The 23,567-nt window shown below is 48.9% G+C and overlaps 1 protein-coding gene across 8 annotated transcripts in view; it reads right to left on the bottom strand.

Annotated features, from left to right (window-relative positions):
• Window positions 1-489: 489 nt before the first annotated feature.
• Window positions 490-23,567, bottom strand: part of ERGIC1 (endoplasmic reticulum-golgi intermediate compartment 1) — a 103,678-nt gene continuing 80,600 nt past the window's right edge. For all 8 annotated transcript variants that reach the window (XM_041747404.1, XM_041747397.1, XM_041747398.1 and 5 more), the window contains 4 exons: window positions 21,758-21,818; window positions 16,926-17,026; window positions 14,356-14,478; window positions 490-2,342 (listed from right to left, as the gene is read on the bottom strand). In XM_041747404.1, coding sequence (XP_041603338.1) covers window positions 2,235-2,342; window positions 14,356-14,478; window positions 16,926-17,026; window positions 21,758-21,818 — 393 coding nt within the window. In that variant the 3' untranslated portion in view covers window positions 490-2,234. The remainder of the gene's footprint in view (window positions 2,343-14,355; window positions 14,479-16,925; window positions 17,027-21,757; window positions 21,819-23,567) is intronic.

The raw sequence follows: 23,567 nt of genomic DNA, 5'->3' as shown, positions 1-23,567 counted from the left end.
ATGCAGCCCTTGGTTCAAAGCTGTGGGAAAATATGTTAGCCTGTTCTCAAAGAGATTATATTCTATTTTGGAATACCTATATGGAACAACTCCTATCTTTGAAATTTTACCATGTACCCCTTTTCTGCATACATGAACTCGCTCTGATCCAGGATGACTGACTTGCACATTTTATAGATTTAATTTTGATGACAGTCCCATGAGACTGTTTTATTTTACTCTCCTCATTTTCACCTGAGGAAAAAAGAGGCACAGAGTGGTAAGGACCTGGCCTGAGGCTACGCAGCTTGAAACTGGCAGATCCAGGCATATTCTGTAGGGATTCAATAAAGGAAGGGCTGGCTTCATGGGGTCCAGATTTTCTGATCATCCTGATGGATCCTCTCCCCATTTCTCAATTTTTCTCCTCTAGAATTAAATTCCATTCTGACTGTGATCCCAGCCCCCAGGCTAGCCAGCCACAGTCAAGTAGAAAGAAACACACAGCAATACTTCTGAAAATCAGCCTTTTAATCTATTTGAGCCCAATGAGTGGGGAAAGAATTAAACCATTTTTCCCCCTTGATTTTAAGAGAACGGGTCAGAGGTGTCTCTTCCATAGGAAACCGACAGCCCTCATGTCCTCAAGAGTTTGTTTGTTTTTTAAAAAGCATAAAAGTGGAATTTCAACTCATGTGCATGCCACACATTTCCCCGCCCCACCCTGCCCACCCTCTCCAGGTGCAGGTATTCACATACCAAAGAGACTCCTTTCAGTAACTGTGGAACAGAAAATGAAAAAAAAAAAAAAAAATCCATCCAAGTGGCCACAGATAGCAGAGATAACCAAATGCAGTTTACACTCACAACATCAGTCAACTCATATGCAGAAGGGGACACTTTTCTAATTGGAATCCAAAGCCAAAAATTACAAATGGCAAAGACTTGAGCTATCCATATAGATCATTTAAAAACTTCCACTGGACACACCCCTTAATTACAAAAGTATGCAAACAATCTTGATATAAATGGAAAACAGGCAGGCAGCTCTCTCCCTGGGACACAAGGGCGTACCTAAAATTCCCTGGGTGGAATTCATGCCTGGACCATTGCCGCTCCCTTTCAGGACTAAAGGGGAAGGATGAGCGTGAGTAGCAGGGTAGGGATCTATCTCAGGAGAAGTGGGAAGACAGTGGAGCTGCCCTAGGAACCAGAAACACATGTGTGGCCCGTGATGGGGGAACTCAGTGGCAAGTGGGCCACAACTGGGCTGCAGAGAAGTCCGAGTGCTATGCACCCCTCGGGAGCCTGGAAGATAGATGTTCAAAGACAGGAGGACTGGCCTGCTTTGCTTCCCCCACCTAAGGCCGTGGCCTGACAGCAACTCTCTGGAAGATGGTGAGACATGATTATTTTAGGGCTGCAGAGAAGGATGCTTTCTGTCTGGGACAGAAGGATGCAAACCATGTCTGGTGTTCAAAGGATGTCTCCCAGGTTAAAACCAGCCCTTCCACCAAGAGATGCTGTTGCCACACAGCACAGGGGCTGAGGCACATTGGCGGGGGGCGGGGGGTCAGAGAAACAAGGTGAAGAGAGGAAGGGGAACTCGCCATCCAACGTTTCCAATGGGCAAACCCAAGTCACCACCACTGCTACCCAAACACTGGGCATCTGCCTCACAGGAGAAAAAGAAATGGGTGGGGGTGAGGGACTCAGGGCCAGATTCCAGGATGGGCAAAAAGGGACAGAGCAAAAGAGAGGGTTCCATCTACGGCGCCACATCTCAGGGCTTGCCTGGGAAGTTCCATTCTTTGTTGAAGGCGCCGAGCAGAGGCACCTTGAGAGCCTGGTCTGCAGGCTGGTTGCCCAGGAAAGAAACCCAGTGATTGGTGCATCCAAATGGTGGGAGCTTCAGGATTGTCAAAGCCTGGCTGAGACCTGGTCGACGTGGATTCTGGGCTGTTCCCCTAAGAAGGAAGGAACTGTAGCCCTCCAGGGAATGGTCCCTGATATCCTCGAACCCACTATGCCTGACTCTGGTCTTGGGGCTCCCCAGGAAAAGGGGCACCACAACCACAGGCAGTGGAATTCATCTAAAATTAAAGATGGGGAAAAGAGGTAGCTGCAAAACCGTGAGCCACCCCCGACCTCCCCCAACCAGATCCTGGGCCAGATAAGAGGGCAGGAGGAGACAGGGCGCTGGAAGCAGGGCTGGCGGTCTCCCTGGGTCCTTGGCCATTGGGCCCAGTGGGTCATCAATGCATCTTGCCCAGCTGGATCTTCTTCCAAGCCTCCGAGGCTGTGAAGATACAGGAGTCCAGGATGCCAGCGACAGTGAAGGTCCCACCGATGATGGCACAGATCTGAGAGGAGGGGCAGGTCAGAGGTCAGTGCTGGATGGAGCGCCAGGCCAGACCCCTCCCAAATCATGAGACCATGGAGCTATGCAAGTACAGATACTTTGCCCCATAACCAGCAGGGTCTGGAACATCGCCAGGGCTCAAAACTGCCCCCTCCATACTGGATGACAAATTTAATAATAATAAAAGCAGTCATTATCAGCTCCTTTAAATCCCTTATTAACTTTCTGAATGCAGAAGGAGATTATTAGACCCATTTCATAGGTGAGGAAACTGAGGTTTAGTTAGGTAAGTAAGTTCACACAGTAAGTAGCAGAGCTGTGACTTGATCCCAGGTATGTCTTCACCCTGGAGCCTGTTGTCTTAACTTCCACTCTAAATTTATCAGATTTTTATTTATTTATTTATTTATTTTTTAATTTATCAGTTTTTATGATCCCATTTACAGGTGGATGAGTGGAGGTTCAGAAAGGCAGTGCCATTGGCCCAATGTCACACAGCCAGGAAGTGGCAATCCGAAGTGAACTCGGATCTGACAGGTCCAGGCCTAGTGCTGCCTGTTACTGTGATCTGGGAGGGGCTACACAGGCAGCAGTGGATGGACTGGAGCGAGAAATCAATCTCTCACTCTCATAACCTTGCACTCACTGTATTGGGGGGATGACTAGCAATCAAATAATCACACCAACAATGCAATATCATAACCAAGCCAAGTGCTACAGAGGACAGGGGGCCCCATAGTGCTACCAGAAGGCTTACATTAGTGCAGAGCTTCTTATGGCACTATATACTTCGGGGACCAGAAAGTTCTTTGTTCTGGGAGGGCTGTCCTGTGCACTGCAGCATGTTGATTAGCAGCCTCTCGGGCCTCCACCCAGGAGATGCCCATAGTATGCTTTCCCTCCTGTTGTGACAACCAGAATGTCTCCAAACATTGTCAAATGTCCCCTGGAGGTGAAACTGCCCCCAGTCAGGAACTGCAGTAGTTGGGTGGATGACGATGATGAATGTCACCTGTATGTCTGTACTTCCTACCTTCCTGCCACATAATTAAATAGAAGTATGACAAAACAGAGCTTACACAGCACTTTCTCTGCACCAGGCAGGGCTTGAGTGCTTTGTGTCTCCCTCTTTCCTGAATCCTCAGGCCAACCCTAGGGAGTCCTACTCTTCTACCTATATTCCAGCCAAGGAAACTGAGGCACAGAGACATTGAATCACTTGTCCAATGCCACTGTGTAATTAGTGGTTGAACTAAGGTTCAAAGCTTTGGAGTCTGCACTCTTGACATGACACTCTGTTGCTTCTCAGGCATGAGACTTCTCTGCCTAAGTGAATTACTAACTTTGCTTTGAATTTGTCAGGATTCTACTTGTGACGATATCAAAACAATGCTATGTTTTACTCAAAATTTTCTGGCTTATCGGTTGCTTTCAGGTTCCATAAAAGAATCAAAGTATAGATGACAGGAGATAAAGGAAGTTCACAGAAGGCTTGTGAGGCAACTTTAAATGTATTTTTCCTCTTGAGCACATACTTCATGCCATTCATAAGAACTAATACCACCCATGACCAGTATGCCACTCCTCAGTCATGCACCCATGGGGCCCACACAAGGAAATCACTTTTCTGAGGTCACACAGCAGGCGTGTGGCAGAGTGAAGTCTGTCTGTCTGCCTCCAGAGTTCTCACTTTTTTATCTGCCACATTTAAGAAGCACTTAGATGACCACAGGACTCAGAAGAAGCCCAGTTGAGCAGTCCTCAAGGGCTCCTGAGACCACCCTGGACGTACCACTGGGTGGCTGGCCAGCTGCTGACACTCAACCAAGGGAAGGCTCTGAGAGACAGTGGAGCCTTCCTTAATGGACCCTCTGGTGCCAAGCAGAGGAGGCCAGGAGACACAGCGGAGGTGAGAGGGAAGTGAGAATCGAACCAGTGTTTATTTTTAAGATGATATTTCCATGAGATGAGCTAAGCAGAGGCCTGTGAGGCCCAAGACAGAACAGGTCTGTACAGATGGGCTGTAAGTGGAGCAGCTGGCATTCCAGTAATAACAGCCCAAGAAACCAGAGCAGCCCCCCAGGGAGTGAAGAGGGCGGGGGGGGGGGCGCTGGGGGGATTATTGTGAAGTGTTTTCAGCAGGCAAGGCCTCTCCCTGCCAGCCTCAGAGCATGACGCAGGGGCACTTTTCAAGGAACATGACGGCAGGGGAGCTGGTTTATTTCGGTAGAATGGATCAGATGATAGGAGATTTTACACCGCAAAATGCTTTTAGAGCTTGGATCAGAGAAGAGGAAATTGTGACTTAAGTGCAATGGAGAAAAAAAAAAAAAAAAACACCACACACACACACACACACACACACACACACACACGCTCTGGAACCCGAGCCTGCCTGTGATTCATAAACACCTGAAACCCAGCCTGAAGCCTCCTTTTCCTGGGCCAGCCAGGAGCAGGAGAAGACAACACAAGCATGAGAAAATACACAACTGCAGGGGAGCCGAGGTCCTGGGGCACGCAAGCCACTAAGCACCATTAGAGTGAGCGGCTGTCAGCCTAAGGTGAAGGAGGCCCTGCAGTGAGTTCCCATGTACATCTTCTGATATCACCCAGCTCTGCAGTACATCTCCCATAATCCTCCGTCTGTGGAAGGTGCTGGTCGCTGGTCAAATGAGGAGGGGGGATTTCTGGCACATTTCAGGGTGGGATAAGGCACCTCAAAAGCTGGGAGAAATCTAGCAGCCTCTCTAAGGAGGTGGCTGGTCATGGCCACCCTGTGTCCTGAGAAGGCCACAGCTCCTACGTCTCAAACACAGGGAAATCAATGAAGCCACGAGGCTGGACCCAATGGTGTATCTGTCTTTGGACGTAGGCCGTACATTGGTGGTGACAAGATCACAGGCTTCACCACATTTGTAGAGCACATCTCAAAAACAGACTAAGGAAAGAGCTGCTGAGAGGGATGGTGGCCCGGCATCTCTCTCATCCACGGGGATGTGCCAAGGTGAATGAATACAAGTGAATACAAATGAAGATAAAACCAATCAGACACCACCTTATTGGATGTGGTACAGGGGGTTCCTGAGCAAAGTGGGGATGAGGTGAGTGCCAGGGGGCCTGCTAGGACACCCCCCTGCCACAGCAGCAGTAAGGGCTCAGCCTTGGAAAGCTGATTCGTGGTTGTCACTCACTCACTCTAGCCAAGGACAGCCTTTCTGGGCCTCAGCTTTTTTTCATCCACGGCTCGGGGAAACCACCCCAAACCCTGCCAACTGTCATACTTCAGGAAGTTCCTCTGGAGCTCCCAGCACTTAGTAAGTGCTCAGTAAATGATACCTCCTCTAAGCTTGTGGTTGACCGGAGGGCTCCAACCTTGTTGCTAAAATCTGAGATTTTCTAAACCTTTCTGAGACCCACTCTAAGAAGAACAATGGGTAAAATACCACTTATTTCCCAGAGCAAGCCTCTGGGTCTCAATTTTTCTTTTTTCTACCTGGCTCTTTTAGCTGAGAACAAGCCAATTAATAGAAAAACAGGACAGCAAAGGTGTCCCAGGCACCACATGCGGATTCTTTGCAGCTGCCCAGGTCCCAAGCACTCCAAGAGCCCATTGGACAGATGGGGTAGGTGAGACCTCAACAGGATATTTCCTCAGGCAAGTGCCAAGAAGTGTTTGTGATGAAGCATATCCCTCTGGGGAAGAGTGCCTAGGCCAGAGGTGGTTTCTACTCTTTGACCAGTCAGGGAGCTCTACAATCTCCACAAGACTCTACCTCAACCCCAAACACTGAGAAGTTATGAGAAATACCTGATACAAAGAGGCTTCTGGTTGGGACCCCTCTTGTCATGTGCCCTTGTGTCATCCTTACTTCTCATACCTCTGTTTCCTTACTTTACAAACTGGGAAGGCTAGGGGCTCAGTGGTTGAGCATCTGCCTTTGGCTCGGATGGTGATTCCAGGTCCTGGGATCAAGTCCTGCATCAGGTTCCTCACAGGGAGCCTGCTTCTCACTCTGCCTATGTCTCTGTCTCTCTCTGTGTCTCTCACAGATAAATAAATAAAATATTAAAAAACAAAACAAAACAAAACAAAACTGGGAAGGCTAATCCTCAATCCTCAGGACTGCTGTCAGACTGAACAAGTGTTCTTGTCTCATGCACACACACACACGCACACACACGTTGCCATGAATGCCTGTCCCTTGCCCCCTCACCACTGCCATGTTCTTGTGCCTCCTGACCAGGACCTAAAGCAGGAGGATAACCTCAGGAGAGGGTGGTGAAGCAGGGCCACTGATCAGAAGGGGCCACCACAGCCAGCACATGCAACCCTACTCTGGTCCACAGCCCTGGCTCCAGAAATGGAAACAAGGACAATTCGATATCCAGGCCCCAGTGAGTCTGAGAGGAACGCATTTTTTTTGCTTTCATCAGAAGTCATCAATAATGCCCCTTTGTTCTTTAGCAGAGATTTCCTGTGGTTCTACCAGCTTCCCAACCTCCTACTAGGCTAGAATGAAGTCAGCTTGTCTACCGTGAAAAGAAGGGGTGTGTGTGTGTTTCCCTTACATTTTAATTATGGCTCTTAATTCCTTATAATATGGAAAAGACGCGTTCAGTCGCACTGGCGGGAGAGCTGAATCCCTCTGTTGTTCCACCAACACTAATGTTTTCCCAATCCATAGCCCCTCCCCCACCATTTACTTTTCCACAGTGGGCAGTGGAGAAGCAACACACACACACACACACACACACACACACACACACACACCAACATGAGGGCGGGGGTGGAGACTGTGGGCTCTGGAGTAAACTTTCCTGTGGTCAGATCCCAGCTCTGTTACTCTGGCCAGGAAAGCCAGGTCACCCCTCTGGGCCTCAGTTTCTCCCGTCTGTAAAATGGAGCTCCCCCTTCCCCATGAGGACCCAGATGACCTCTGTCTGGCTGCCTGCTGTACCACAAGTGCCCGGGGAACTGTTCATTCACTGTCCCCATTCAGGCAGCATTGCTTGAAAAGCTTATGGAAAAGGCACAGTATGAGGAAATAAATAATGAATCGGAGTCGCATCAGATGCCGGTGGCGGCAGACAGACTGGAGCCGCGGATGAGAACACCGAAGCTGTGGCTTCGCAGGGGTGGGGGCTGTTGTGGAAGGAAATTGATGACTGAGTCCTGGAAAAGTGGGGGAGGACAGGGTGTGATGGTCTCCAACCAGTGGCATCACGCCTGCCAGACCCCCCACTCCCTCCTCTAGGACAGGAGCCTGGTGGGAGAACCGAGTCCTCTCCCCACCATTCTTACAATGGGGGCAAATACCCGTTTCCCTCCCCCAAAACCCACCTCGGCTGAGCACCTACTGTGTGTCAGGCCTGAGATGGCACTGTCTTCTGCCTTTTTTTTTTTAAGATTTTATTAATTTATTCATGAGACACACACACACACACACACACACACACAGAGAGAGAGAGAGAGAGAGAGAGAGAGAGAGGCAGAGACACAGGCAGAGAAACAGGCTCCACACAGGGAGCCTGACGTGGGACTCAATCCTGCGACTCAAGGATCACGCCCTGGGCCGAAGGCAGGTACTAAACCACTGAGCCACCCAGGCGTCCCTGTCTTCTGCCTTCTTCTTCAGTCTTTCCAAGTACTACAGAAGTGGGCCGACCCCCATTTCATGGATGGGGAAGCAGAGGCTCAGAGAGGGACTGTCTTGTTCAAGATCTCACACAGCTACCCAACAGAGGAGGGTGATGACAATCCAGGTCTGGAAGGCTGCAAAGGGCCTGCTTATTTTCTGTTCGACCAGTCTGCTTCACCCCCAACTGGAAGGCTCCCTGTAGTCCCTGTCTTCATGAACAGATGGCTTCTTTGTATTTCCTTTCTCAGTTCTGTGAAGTTTTACATATCAAATGTCCTGAAGTAAGGGGACCCCATCAACAAAGTTTATGAAGTAAAAAGCTGTGTGGCTATAAAAATAAGTGTAGTTTGTAAGAGAGCTCGCTCTGTTCCAATATTCCTTATGTGTCTCAGAATCTGCCTTCAAAAAGCAAGCACCAGGAGGTTCCATAACACTGAGAGATCTGTGCAGACCCAGTTGGAGCAATCTGTCCCTGGTACACAATCCTCTGGGAGATCTAGCTCTGCTCAAAAGTTTGGAAAGATTGGAATGAAAGTTTTTTACCCATTTCCAGCCCTGAATAACTGAGCTGCTAAGGTGGGCTCTGCGCTACAACCTCCATAATAGAAGCTGTCGTGGTATGGGGGTGGACCAAAGTGTATACCCCTCCATTGGTCTGCTCAGTGTTTGACGCCTGCTTATCACCTGCCTGCACTGCCCCAGGTCTGGAGACCAGCGATGATGAAGGCCCTGCCCTGCCTTCCTGGAGCTCCTGGTCCAGGTACAAGAGACACACCAAGGGAAGTCTGAGCAGGCGACATTTGGGTCCAGCTACAAAGCTGGTCTCCTCCCTACTCATATAGCCTTAGTGGGTAAAACCTCCCTAGTTTTAAGCCTGTCCTTCTCAATTGTTTTATTTATTTATTTTAAAGATTTTATTTATCCATTTGACACAAAAAGAGAGCACAAGCAGGGGGATGGCAGAGGAAGAAGGAGAAGCAGGCTCCCTACTGAGTGGGGAGCATGACATGGGGCTCGATCCCAGGACCCTGGGATCACAACCCGAGCTGCAGGCAGACCCTTAACTGACGGAGCCATCCAAGCACTCGTTCTCAATTGTTTTCACTGTCTCCCCTGCATCCCATCTTCCACCCGAGTACCTAATGCCTTTTGCCTATGGCAAATCCTTGCAGATGGCTAAACAGCTGAGTGAAAGGTAATCAGATTTGGGCAGGAACATTTGTGAACCACCAGCCAACCAGTCTTAGATGGATAGTTGTAGTTGATGTAGGTTGGTTTTGTTGCTGTTGTTGTTGTTTTTGTGGTGTGTGTGTATGACAGTGATTTTATCACTCATGCTCACAATATCACCTTGTTTCCTGCTGTAACATTTCCTCTTCATTTCCAGTAGGGAGTCACCATATCAAATCATCCTGGTATCGGGGACTCTGTTGCTGGAACATCTTTGAGGGCCTTTGTTTTGGAGGATGGAGGCTCCCAAGCTAAGTGGTGGTGGTGGTGGGGTAGTGGACGTAACAGAATGAGCTCTGGAGTCAAGCCCGAGCCTTGCCATTTACTGACTATGTGACCTTGGATAAGTTTCTTTACCTCTCTGGGCCTCAGTGAATTCATACATAAAACAGGAATAATATCATCTACCTTGGAGGGTTCCTGGGAAGGTTAAAGAAGATAATTATAAGATCACCCGGTATGTAGTAGATGCTTAATGAGTGTAGCTATACGATCACTTCTTCAAGCAGCTGTCTCTTGTACATTTCTGAGTACCTACACCCAGGCTAGGCTCTGTGCATGCTAGATGCTGTGGACACACAGGGGCATCAGGCCTGGAGCTCATCATTATCAGGCCTGGCAATTCTAAAGTGCAATCTAAAGTTTGGGGGGATTATTTTCCTGGCCAGGAGCACCTTGAGGGCAGGGATTATGTCTAATACAGCTACACCTGCTGCCCAATGAGGCATGCCACTGCCAACCAGTACTTTCTGGTAGGCAAAAACTGTCATGGCCCAACTGTCCCAATTTGGTACTTTTTCACTTTTGGCTGTTCCTGCCTAATAGAATAAAACACACAAGGAAAGTGATGTGACACTCCTGAAGTCATCCAATCTGTCACCACAACCCACTTGAAGGCAATCCCAGAAAAGGGGCTTCAGCAAGTGGCAGGGGCAGGGGACACATGTGCGTGTGTGGGAGGAGGCACCTTGAAGGGGATCACTTGCCTGTTGTTAAATACCATGTGTTTATTCCTTTAGTGGTGGAATTTTCTGGAATAGCACAAAGTGGAAGTCTGAGCAACATGCCCTGGGTGCCCAGATGGAGAAGCCCTGTGTGGCCTGGTGGAGACTTCCAGGAGGAGGGATCCTCCTCTGTTCAGGCTCAGAATGGCCAGGTCCTTGGTCAACCATGAGGCCCTAGAGGGGTAACCTCGAAGAAGCCAGGTACTTGATAGGCACAGATGCATCAGGGAGGCCCCACCGGCCTCTCCCCTCCACACCCCCTTGAACTATACCCCATCTCATTCCAGCCCACCCACAGCTGCCTCCGCAGCCCTGCAGCCGCCACATGACGACATCCTGGCCTCTGGCCTAAGCCCTTTCTTAAGCAGCCCCTGTGAGGAGCTATTTGCAGAGGCCCCCATTTGGGGCTTGGGGGTTTTGCACACAAGTGTTTGATTTTAAAAAGGAGAAAGAGAAGTCACAGCAGGTGCCTCCACTTCCATCCTGGCCCCACCCCAGACTGCTAGGGCTCCTGGGGGGTCTTTGTGCTGTGTGTGTCTGCATGTGAGCGTCATCCCTACATCTGCCGCCTCGTGACAAGGGCCTTTGAAGCTCCACAATGATGCCATCTGCCAGGGACAGCCGGTTGGCTCACTTGGGGCTGACCCCATGGTTGCCAAGACAACCGTGATGGTGGCATGGGGCCGTCAGGAAAACCACCAGGCTAATGATGTCAGGAGGTTCACTCAGCATGGTCCATGCTCGAGTGAAGGTGGAGGGAGCAGAAATGGAGGTGAGGCTGATGACCAAAGACAGGAGGAGAAGGACATGGAGGCAGGGAGGTATCTGGTCCTCTGGGTTATAAAGGATAAGCTCTTCCCTGTGACTTCTTGGGATCTCCAGCTCTTAGAAGCCCATCCCCATTAAAAGAGGCCACATGGCCTTCACAAAACATGCTATCGTTGGGCACCTCTGCACATACTATTCTCTGTGCGAAGACCCTCTCTCCTCCACTCATCAATCTAGAAAAATGTCTCCCCATCCTTCAAGACCCATCTCTGGGTTTCCTTCTCCAAATTTTCCTTCCTTCCTTCCTTCCTTCCTTCCTTCCTTCCTTCCTTTCTTTATTTATGATAGTCACAGAGAGAGAGAGAGAGAGAGGCAGAGAGAGAAGCAGGCTCCAGGCACCGGGAGCCCGATGTGGGATTTGATCCCGGGTCTCCAGGATCGCGCCCTGGGCCAAAGGCAGGCGCCAAACCGCTGTGCCACCCAGGGATCCCCCTTCTCCAAAATTTCCAAACAAATGGGAGTCTTTGCACTGTGCATAGTGCCTGGTGCACAGCTCCAATGGAACCCTTGCTGGATGGGACTTCATTTCTCTGCATGTTCACATCTCTTCCCTACCAGCTGGGAGAAGTATAAGGATGGGGATAAAGTCAAATTCAGCTATCTTTGTTGCCCAGCACAGGGCCTGGCATGTGGTGAATTCTAGCAAAAGTTTAGAGAATAAATGAAGTTGCTATCATTTCTCAGTCACTTGCTACAGGATTTTCACACTCAGAACCTCAGCTATGTGGTATATAGGAGCAAATAAGAAGGGGACACGAAGATCCTTCTCAACTCTACAATGAGACAGGGGAAAAGGGTTTTCTCTGCCATTGCCAGTGCCGCAGACTCCAGGGCCTCTGAGCAGCAGACCACACCTGCACAAACACACCTACTCATGTCTTAGTTTCTGTCTTACTCTGGGTATGCACTGGGGTAAAAAAACAAACAAGCAGACTTGGGGTGCTACCCTGTAGGGCCTTGGGTAAAATCACTTGCTCACAAGTTCCCTGGCTTTTGGGTTAAAGGGTTTGTGCACCAGCTGCCCCGCCACAGTGGCTGACCCAATCCACTTGGTACCAGAGAGTGTATGCAGGTCCCCTTTGCTGTGTATCCTCTCAATCTCTATTGTGGTGGATCTTTAATTTCTGCCAGTCTGATAGGACTGAATTGGGTCTTATATTTTGAATCAAATTCTTCCAATTTCTATGGAACTCAGGTATCTTTTTTCTTTTCTTTTTTTAAAGATTTTATTTAATTATTCATGAGAGACACACACATAGAGAAATAGAGAGAGAGAGAGAGAGAGAGAGAGAGAGAGGCAGAGACACAGGCAGAGGGAGAAGCAGGCTCCCTGGTGTGGGACTTGATCCTAGGACCCAGGGTCATGCCCTGGGCTGAAGGCAGACGCTCAACCACTGAGCCACCCAGGCATCCCTCGGGTATCTTTTCTTTTAAAAAAAAAAAAAAATTTTTTTTTAAATTTATTTATGATAGTCACACAGAGAGAGAGAGAGAGAGAGAGAGAGAGAGGGGCAGAGACATAGGCAGAGGGAGAAACAGGCTCCATGCACCAGGAGCCGACGTGGGATTCGATCCCGGGTCTCCAGGATCGCGCCCTGGGCCAAAGGCAGGCGCTAAACCGCTGCGCCACCCAGGGATCCCCCTCGGGTATCTTTTCATGGCCAGTATGGTCTCTTCCATGAATGGTCAAGTCCTCACCCATTTTTCTTTCTGGTCATTTAACTTTTTCCTACTGGTTTGTAGGAATTCTCTCTCTGTAAATTCTGAAGATTATTCCTTTCTTGTGTGTGTGACAAATACCTTTTTGTAATCTGTGTTGGGTGTCTTAGCTTTATGTTAGGTGCCCTCTGTTGCCTAGAAGTTTCAAATTTATATGGAGTCAGAAAGCAGCAAAAGTCTGTCATGAGGCTCATAGAAGCACGAGCGTTCTGACACCCTTTGTATCCACATGGCTTTCTATCAGGCAGAGAGCTTCTCTTTGATGATGTCCTTTGAGTCCCATGAGGCCTGGGAGGCAGGGAGGGTAGGGACTGTTCTTGGTATGTAGTGGATCATAAGATGGAGACGTTTTGTTGCAGACATCTGACCTTTTGCCTCTTAAAATCCACCCCTCTGTTTTCTAGTAACTGACCCCTCTTTTTTCTATTGGGGAACCCCACCGCTCACAATCTTTGTCCTCATGATCTGACTGGGGCCGGCCAACTGGGTTGCTCCTTTCATTCTCTAGGTCACAAGATTGGAATGGGAGCTGAGTGAGGCCAGTGACAGTACTATCTTATCCACGACTCAGGTCAAATTACCGAGAAAGAAGCACTTTCTACTAGTAAATTCTATTTGAAAATGAAGCCAGTATAGAGAAAAACAGGAGAAAAAAAAAGTCCTATTCTTGACAACATTTGTGCCTAGATCCAGCCATGCTTGAGGCTTAGTTACCCCTCAACCCAGCTGGATGTTAGGTTGTATCTTTTCTGTAACAGAGTCCTGACTAATGCAAATCTAGTGAGAGCTAGGAATGAAAGATCCAGGATTAGACCCCTGAGCTTGAATCACTATTAAAAATATGAAGAGGTACAAAAGCATAAGGGCCTGTAGGCCTCAATTTCCAAATCTGTGAGGTAGGGATAATCATCCTATCTCTTGCATCTCAGCTGACTCTGGCTTACCAAACATCTCTGGGCCTCCTGGCTGAAGCAGGGTGCCGTGAGCCTACTGTTCTGCCTCCAAGAACACTTTGAATGAAAGGCCAGGAAATAGCATCCTTGATAGAAATACTCAGCATCAAAGAAAAATGACAACAGCTCAAAGCTGCCCCACAAAAAAATCAGACTTGATGGAGACAATGGCAAAGAGAGGGAAAAAAAAGAGAATAAATTTAAAAATCAAAGAAAAAAATCAGAGAACAAGCAGGCAGGAAAGAAAGTAGAAACCTGACAGCAGCAGCTATAGTTAGAAAATAGACACAGAAAAAAAAATGAGTTAAATCTTCACTGTAAAATTTCCACAGAAAAGGATAAACCCTGCTAAACCCATAAGAACAAAACCTGGAGAGAATCATGAACATCTCATCGAGCCATATAAAAATCTGCTTAACAAATTAAATTGATTTAGTGACATTTCCCTTTGGAAAATATTTTCTTGATGACATGCCATCAATATTGACACAATTCTGATAATATTTCTAAACATCCTAGGGATCACAATCTTCTGTGTACAGCCTGAGGTCCTAGCCCTGCAGGCTGCCTCCTGTTCCTTTGAGCACCAGTAGGGGTGCCAGGAGAAGGAGCCCATGGCAGGTGCCTCACCTACTTACCGTGGTGATGAACCTGTACAGAGGTTGCCGTCTCTCTGTGTACTTGACCGTGATGGGGCTAAGGTCATAGCGGAACCAGATGGCAGGGATGATGCGTCCTGTATGGCTGTAGGCTACGTACTCCTAGGGTAGGGGAAGAGAGATGGGGGATGTGAGAACCAGACATACAAACCATGGCTCATGGGGGGCGGGAGTTGGATTGCAGAGGGTCCCCTGGTGACCCACAAGAAGGGGCTTTCTTCTGTCTCTGGCCTGGAGCCAGACTCCACCCGTTCCTCTCACCCCTTCCCTGGAGGCTCTGCTGTCAAGCATCTAGAAGGGGAAACATTGCTGAGGATATTTTCAACCCTTTTGGCTGCTTGAAAACTGATTGTATGACCTGAAAGCAACACCAGAATTAGGTGTAAAAGGACTGGTGTGATTTGGGGTCCCCCAGAGTAAAAGCCTATTTCCCCCTCTAACTCCTGGCCATGAATCTATTCATTCACTCATTGATTGTTTACTGTTTACACCCCTCTCCTGGGTGCTGGCCCAGTGCTGGCTGCTGGGGACCTTGAGGGCAGGAAGCTCTGCCCCATCCCCAGAGATGGGTCACAATCTGGAGAAGGGAATGGATGTAGAAGAGTATTTGCAACACTGCCACATTGTCCATGCTGTGCCATAGAGGCCTGGGGTGCTGGGGGCACCAGCAACAAATGACTGACTTTCCCCTAGGCCGGCTGGAAGGCTTAGTGGGGAGGGGGTCATTCCAGGCCATATCCTGAGGTGTATGTATGTGCATGTGTGTGGGTGTGTGCAAGACAGATGAGTATAAAGGCCATATGGGGAGTGGGCATCTTAAAAGAAGGAGCACACAGAACTGGAAAGACAGAGGGACCCTACCACAGACTTCCCGAGATGGCACTTGGCTGGTGGGATTAAAAGGATGCTAATGAGCTGAATTAATATGGGTCCTCTCTGGTTTGGGCATTTGCTGGAAACCTCTGGGCTATTCTCATTTGTCCACAACAACTGTAGACCCGACTAAGCCATAGGGCACCCCCAATCTCAAATGCTAAGGCCCAAGCTCTGACCTACCTGGCCTGATGGCCCACCGCTGGCTCTGATGGGCACAACCCACTTTTTCCCAGGGCAGGCTGGGGCCAAGGCCACAGAGAGAGCTGAGCAGGCTGTTCTGGCTGCTGGGTCTTTGCCAGAGCCTCAGGGGAAGAAGCCTTCGGCAAAACAAGATCAGCTTTCTCCAGGGAGAGCTGATGGGGCAAGGTGACTGTCTGGGTCACAGCCCAAGCTAAGGGATAGAGGAGCAGCACTAGGTACCATTTATCCCAAAGCCTCCTTTATGGAAAAAGTGGTTTTTTAAAACATTGCCTCATTTGATAGCCATCTTATGAGATGGGCACCATCCCCATTTTACAAACGTGTAAATGGAGGCACAGGACTGTTGTGCGACATGTCCCAGGCCACACAGCTAGCAAGTGACTGAGCCAGGTCTGAATAGGCATTCTGTGTCTCATCTTTTCTGCTCAGACTGCTTCCATATCCCAGTCATTAGATGCTGTGAGCACCTGACAGTTGCAATGAGATGCCCTTCAACAGACAGTGAGGAAGAGAAACAGAACTCCCTTTGGAAAGTGACACCAGAATATTAATCAGCACAGGTAGATACAGGCAGTGGGACCTCAAGTCACTTGAGACAGACTCACAAGCCCCTGTTCAGGCTGAGTGGGTGATGTGAGCAAGAGGCCAGGCTCTGGAGCCAGAGGAGAACCCAGTTCTAACCCCCCCACTTGGACGCTCTGTAGCTCTACGACCACCTCTCAGTGCCAATGACTGTGTCATTGTCCCCAAATCTGTAACATGGGAACAATCACAGCCCCAGTCAGAGCTATCATGACTGGAAAAAATGGTAGAAGTAGAGAGCTTAGCATAATATCCAACCCATAGTGCTCAATAAATGGGAGCTACTATTCTATTATTATCATCACCTGTAAGGGGTTTGGGCAGCCCTAGAAGAAAAAGGATAGCCCTGAAGATAAAGGGATCCACTGGAGGAGCCTCAACTAATGTGTTCCAAGCATTCACATCCATTGGCAGGGTCATCTCCGGGGAAGCTAGAGGCTGTCCCAGCTTGAAACGATGGTTACTCATCCCTTTCTGCTGGCTGACTGTGCTCTGCTTCCCATAAAGGCCTACCTACTTCTCTATGACTTTGAGTACTGGGGTCCTAAGACATTCCTGTTAACCAATGGTCATCTGGTGATTTTGGATAAAGTGCTTGCACCCCGAGTGTGAGAGCATCTGTTGTGTGTTGACCAATCAGGGTCCTGAGTCTGCAGGACTGGGGCGAGACGCAAGGCTCTTCCTCAACCCCATCTCCTGGTTAGATTTCCTCCCCTTGACTCGGAGAATGTCCTCTCATCTTTACCCAGGGACAGAGCCTGGCCAGAGCAGCCCCATGGGAGAGGCCCCCTCAAGGTACCCAGCGGGGAATCGTGCTGAGATACGTGTCCTTTCCTCTTATGGCCAGCAGGGGGCGCAATTGCACACAGCTGTGCCAACAGATTACGTACCTTGTTGGCCACCGTGTACTGGTAGGAGTACCGCTGCTTGCCACTCTTGTCCTCGTACACCGTGGGCACGATCTTCAAGATGTAGTCGTGGGAGGCGAGAGCTGCAGGAAGGACACAGCAGGATGAAGCAGGGGGAGAAGCACTGCCCAGCTGGCAAGTCTTTCTATGTCACTTCAACGCTAAACCTACTCGGTGTCGTAGGGGGGCTTCCAAATTTTCATTACCAAACAACCTCTCTTCATTTTCTCCCCTGGATATTAGGAATTGAGAGACTCCATCTTATCAGGATCTTTATTCCTGTACCATAACGGATAATTAAAATTCTGGAAATTACTCAAATGGCCATCAACAGGGCAAACATTGAAGAAGGGGTCCTGGGAGAAGCCATTGTCCAAGAGGTATTGTAAAGTGAAAAGAACCAAGTTACAGAACGGAGTGAATACCATGTTTCCATGTCTGGGGGCAGGGAAGACTCACTCTCTATATGCAAGAATATATAGAATTTGCTGGAAAGATACCCAAGAAACCATTAGCCGTTTTAGCCTCTGGGAAAGGAAGAGGGCAGGTTTTCATAAAGATCACATTTCACTTATACCCCAGGTCCTGTATGAAAATTGTTGCTTTTGAAGCAAGTTGGGTTTAAGTTTTTAAAAGAAAGAGCCCATGATGGGGTGCCTAACTGGTTCAGTTGGTGAGCATGTGATTCTTGATCTCAGGGTTTTAAGTTCAAGCCCTGTGTTGGGTGTAGAGATTACTTAAAAAAAAAAAAAAAAAACAAACTCTATATATTAAAAGAGCCCACAAACCAGAAAAGTTGCATTTATGAAGAACTGATTGATTTCTTTCCCCATTTTCAATTAATGGGAGATCCATTTTCCCTCCACTTGGCCCTATCCTATTCCACTGTAACTCTTACCCACCACTGCTGGATGGCAGGAGGCTGTGGAGGGCAGGGACAGAGCCTTACTCATCTCTTGTCCCAGAACCCTGGATAGGCCTGGCACAGAGTGGACAGTAGCAAGTGCTTCCTGAATGAATGAACGGATGGGGGGATGGCTGGTCAGAGGCATGAATGGAAGAACAGATGAATCAGCTTCTGATAAGCATGAGGTAAGTGGAATCAAACACTAATTTGACAGGATGCTGGCCCAAAGCTGCCAAATATCACCCAGGAAAGGTCTGAATTCCCTTGGATCACGCTTCTGGGATGCTAAGAGAAGCTCAAGGACCCCTCAGCTATTGTCTTCTAGAATGTCAGGTCAGGGGTCATGGAGCTGAAACCACACAGAAATTTAGTCTTTTGTGTTCCAATCCTGGTCTACTGGCTCAATCAGTTCTGAGTCCTTGGACTCACTTGCTGTAAGAGGTTAGAGGATACAGAATTCCTGCTAATGCTGCATCGTGGTAAGGAAAGGGTGGTGCTTCCTGAACTGTCTTGAGATCTGCCTCCCTCTGAAAACCTCAGAAAAGGCTCAGAGATAAGCCCATGAAGACCCCAACATCCCTCTGCTTAAGCCCACAGTGGTCCTCAGGTGTCAGGAGCAGGAGAGTACCTCAGGATTTAAAAGGCAGGCACTTGGGCCTCAGTCCTGCTCAATGGCTCTGGAGTGGCTCACAATCTGCATTGTAAACCAGGGGCCCAAAGATCATACTTGAGATACAGTGCTCCAAATGCCCATTGCCCCAGGTTAAAAACTTGAGGGAATGAAAGAGTGAAAGCCTTATGAAAATCAGACCTGTAATAGTTCTGTTAAAATCTGTAGGGATGATCATAAAGAGATCATAAAGAAATAGGGATTATCATAAAGAGAAAAAATAAATAAAAAACACCCACAAATCCACCATCCACAAAAACCCATGGATTTACATTCTTGTGTATAAACTGCTAGGCTTATATTTATGCTTTCCTAAAATTAAATCATGCTGTACCCCGCTCCCCCCTTTTTTAAAGATTTTATTTATTCATTCATGAGAGACGGAGAGAGGCAGAGACACAGGCAGAGGGAGAAGCAGGCTCCATTCAGGGAGCCCGACGTGGGACCTGACCTTGGGTCTCCAGGATCAGGCCTGGGCTGAAGGCGGTGCTAAACTGCTGAGTCACCCGGGCTGCTACCCTTTTCTAAGAACTACACACCACAGATACCAGCACAAGACACAGAAAGTAATAAGCTCCACTCTGTTTTATTTGCTGCAATATACCCTAGCACTGTGCCTGGCATACAGTAGGTGCTCAGTTAATATTGCTGCCTGAATGCCAGCGAAGTTCGGACACATCTGCATGTATCTCATAGCGCAGCCACGTAAATGCACCCAACCAAGCCCCATGGCTAGGCTGCTCCTCATTTTCACTGTCATAAACAATGACCTAATGAACATTATTTTCTGCAATTTTTGCATACTCTCTTAATTATTTCCTTAGCTTACTCTCCTATGAGTAGAAATGATGACTCAAAGGCAATGACCACTTTTAAGGCCTTTGATACAATTTGCCAAATGCCCACTAGAGAGACACTGCACATTCTAATTCCACCCACGTGGATTCCTTGTAGGTGGACCCCTCCTAGGGGCTGCTGGCCCTGACCTGATCCAGGTAGGCCCATGTACTTTTTTGTGCTCACAGCCCCCTTCTCTGCTAGCATCTCATTGTGGAAAAATTCAAACACACACAAAAATGAGGAATCATATAAAGAACCCCTCTGGCATCCTATTCCCCAGTTTTAACAATTAACAACACACAGTCAATTTTGCTTCTTTTGCTTCATCCATACCCCATCATTCGCCCTACCCATTTTATCTTCAAGCAAATCCCAGACGTCACATTGATTCATCCACAAATATTTTAGAGATAAAGACTCTTAAAGAACAAAACACAACAAGCACAATGCCATCATCACCACAGCTAAAACATTCAGTATCACTCCTCAGTATGTTCAGAGACTGGTCTGGGCTAAGGAAAAATAGTTGACTAGAAGTGGGCGTTACTTTAATAAGGGCCAGCTCGGGCCTCTCCAAGGTGGTGGCATTTGAGCTGAGACCAACATGACAAGAAGCAGCCCTCAGTGGGAAGGTCTGGGAGCAGAAAAGGCCCACTGGGGAGACCAAGCTTGGAGAGCTGAGGGAATGCAAGCCGGCCCTACCCCTGGCTGCCTGTGTCTGATCTAATGCATTTTTCTTTCTGCAGAAGCCAGCCTGGGCAGGCAGGATTTTCTGCCCATACTCTCTACTGGTGGACACACTCTGGGTCCTTCCTAGCTCGGTTCTATGTCAGTATCAGGTAGCTGAAGAGTCTCTGCTACCTGCTGGCTCAGGTGGATGGCCGCCTTGGGGTGACATGCTGCCCTTCCACAGAACCACACCAACTACACCAACATTGGAAGGATCTGCCTCTGTTAAATCAGATGCTTGCTGGGATGCCTGGGTGGCTCAGTTAGTCAAGTGTCTGCCTTCGGCTCGGGTTGTGATCTCAGGGTCCTGGGATCAAGACTGATCAGGACCCGTGTTGGGCTCTCTGCTCAGCAGGGAGTCTGCTTCTGTCTCTCTCACTATCCCTCTGTGCTCTCTCCCTCTCTCAAATAAATAAATAAATAAAATCTTAAAAAAAAAAAAACAAAGAAAAAAGAATCAGACATTTGCATGAAAATGAAGAGGCACTGCTACATGCTCCTCCACTGCTGGAGGCGGCACCAATGGGCATGCACACAGGAGTAAAGCCAGGGGATAATGTAAAGCAAATACCATAAATATCACAAGCATTGCTGTGATAGTAAAAAACTAGAAACAGACATTTTCCATGAGAAGACAATGCCTTAATAAAGCATGGCAGAGCTGTTAGATGGGCGGCTATGCCTCTGGCACCACTGGAAACAAGGTACAAAAACTGTGGTCATGTAAAGATGTCCAGGACAAAAATCAGGAGGTAAACTGCTGTCTACTGGCTTTGAGACAATGACTTCTGCTGATAGACAAGGGTTCATGGGGATGCGGAGAAATGACAAATGTGACTTGTTGAGAGTCGGGGATCGGTCATGGAGAGAGACGTTTTCTTTTGCTTGAATTTCTGACCAGCGGAGAGCAGAATGCATTTTAAGAAACAAGAAAAGCCTTGTGGTTAAAAAGGTGAGCTCAGGTGAGGATATAAGGAAAGTCAAGGTCACCTGTCCTGCAGGATCCAGCGGTGAATCCATTTAAGCAGATGGGCCTCCTGGACCTGTTCTGCGAACATGTCCAAGGCCCCATGTGTGTGCACACGTGTGTGTGTGTGTGCAAAAATTCATTAGATCAGGCACCAGGTGTGTGCAAAGGTGTGTCAGTGTGCGACACTTTAGTGGGGCCAAGGTGTCACAGAGCCCAGCAGGTAGAGGACTCAGGGAGGAGGCGTTCATGGGTGGAAGGGGCTCCAGCAGGAGAATGTGGAGTTGGGTGGGCAGCAGCCCAGGTGGGCAGACCTGACAGGGCCACCCCCAGCCCTGTTCTCACAGTGCCACTGGAGCCACAATGAATTCTGGTCCCGCCAGGGCTCCCTGTGGTATCTTAGGTGATTATCTCAACTAAAAACAATTATGAGGCAGTAATGATAGCAATAATGATGATAGTAGCTGATATTCCCTGAGCTCTTACGAGGTGCTTGGAGCAGTCACGTACTTTCCCTGGGGCGGGGGTGGGGGTGCAACACGAGCCACTTCTCTCTCTCTGTAAGACAGGGCTGATTCCACCTTCCTCACAGGCCAGCTGTGGGAATGGAGCATTCACACCTGGGCTTATAATAGTGAGTGTTCGATAGACATTCCCGTCTTCCCCTTTCCTTGTTCCCAGTTGGGATATGGGATACATACGGTTGGAGGTGAGTCTATCTGCTCCTCCGAGAGCGTTGAAAGCTCCGTGGACATTCTGGACCTGTGGAGAAGCACAGTGAGGGGACTGATCCCAGGCTGCCGCCTCCTCCAGGCCTGGCCCTGGCTGCTATGGGATGGCCAAGTGCAGCCTGGTGCAGGGACCTGACCCAGCATGGCCTACCTCATAGAGAAGTTGCAGGGAGCAAGGTACACACATAGCTGGGGCCTGGCACACGGTTGGCACTAGCAGGTTTCCCATCTTGGGGCCCTGTAATATGCCACTCTAGCCTGTATACTTCTAGTCATCTCATTTAATGCCCCCGATGATGTACTGTTGAGCCCATTTTAAAGAAGAGTACACCAAGGCTTGGAGAAGCACTGAAGCTTGTCCAGAGTCACACAGCTGATAAACGGTTGAGCTGAACTCCAAATTCAGGTATCTGATCTCAAGGCTGAGCTCCTTTCAATTAAGCCACTTTGGAAATACAAGTAAGGGTGGGTGTGGGTCCCAGCACACGCCTCCTGAGATCCCCTACAGCCTTCGAAGGACTCAGGGCTGCTGGTCTCCCACTGTATCTGCTGCAGAGAACATACAGGAGCTGTGAAGAGCCCTCTCCTCATGGCAACTGGCCCCACTGTGTGCCCCTGGCAGGGCCTGCTGTGGAATAGGCTGAAGGCCGCATCCTACCACTTCTCTGAGGATGAGGGGAAACCATGTCAGTTACAGGAAATCTAAAGCAGGGCAAGGCATGCCTGGTACATGGGGCATGCCACCATAGGCATGGTTAACAGGGGCTACCAAGCTGTCACCCTGGAGGGCTTCCTGGAAGAAGCGACACACCGAGATCTGTAGGAAAGTGGGAAGTCAATCAGGCAAGCAGCACCTGTGAAGCATGAGCCCAGAGCCTGAGGAATAACCAGAGGCCTATGTGGCCCCAGAGGAAGGTGGGGGAGGTAGGACAGACTTCTGGAGTTAGGAGGAGGGGGACAGACTTCTGGAGAAAGGGCCACTTCAGGAGTAGTGGGAAGCAGTGGGCGACCTGATCCTTGATCCCGGTCGCAGGTGGCTGATGTTTATTGTGCACTTAGCAGAGCTTCACACTCTTAACAAGCCCAAAGAAAAGGAAAGTTTGTCCATTGCTTAGGGAATGACAATCTGAACCCAACAGGATGGTGCTACGGAGACAAGAGCTAGAATGCTCCCTCCCATAGTCATGTGTAATGGTTTTCTCTCACATTCACTTGTGTCATTATCTGATTAACTTCTGTTTTCCCCTCTAGACTGTATGTTCCACATGGGCAAGGACCACGCTTGTCCTCAGCAATGTGCACAAGGCACATAATGTGCGTAACAGGTGCTCAATAAATATTTGCTGCATGGATGATGGATACATGAACTGTTTTTTTTTTTTTTTTCACTTAAAGAAAATCTCATTTCCCTCATAACCATGACCAAGCGAAGGCTGTCTCTGTCTTGTTCTGCCAGTGGCACATAGCAACATAAGACTGTCCCCTTTGCTACCGTGGTCTGTCCCTTTCCCTTCTCCCTGCTACCCTGCCTCAGTCGGAGCTCTGCCTCCCCTGGCCTTGGCTGCAGCTCTCCTCTCACCTCCATGCTGGCCTCATGGCCCACCTTCCACACCAACCTGCCCCAGTCAGCCCCACCTGCCTGAATCTAACACGGGTCTCCCGCCCCACATAAAACTCAGCTCCCTGTTCCCCTTTCGGGACACTTCGGCAACCTCTCCAACTCTGAGGAGCAGTCACTTCCCATGCCTTGTTATAGAACATCGTTCTGAGGACACGGACA

Source organism: Vulpes lagopus, chromosome 3, assembly GCF_018345385.1.
Source record: "Vulpes lagopus strain Blue_001 chromosome 3, ASM1834538v1, whole genome shotgun sequence".
Lineage (NCBI taxonomy): Eukaryota > Metazoa > Chordata > Mammalia > Carnivora > Canidae > Vulpes > Vulpes lagopus.
Note: the sequence above shows the minus strand (reverse complement) of the source record. Positions and strands in the feature narration are given on the sequence as shown.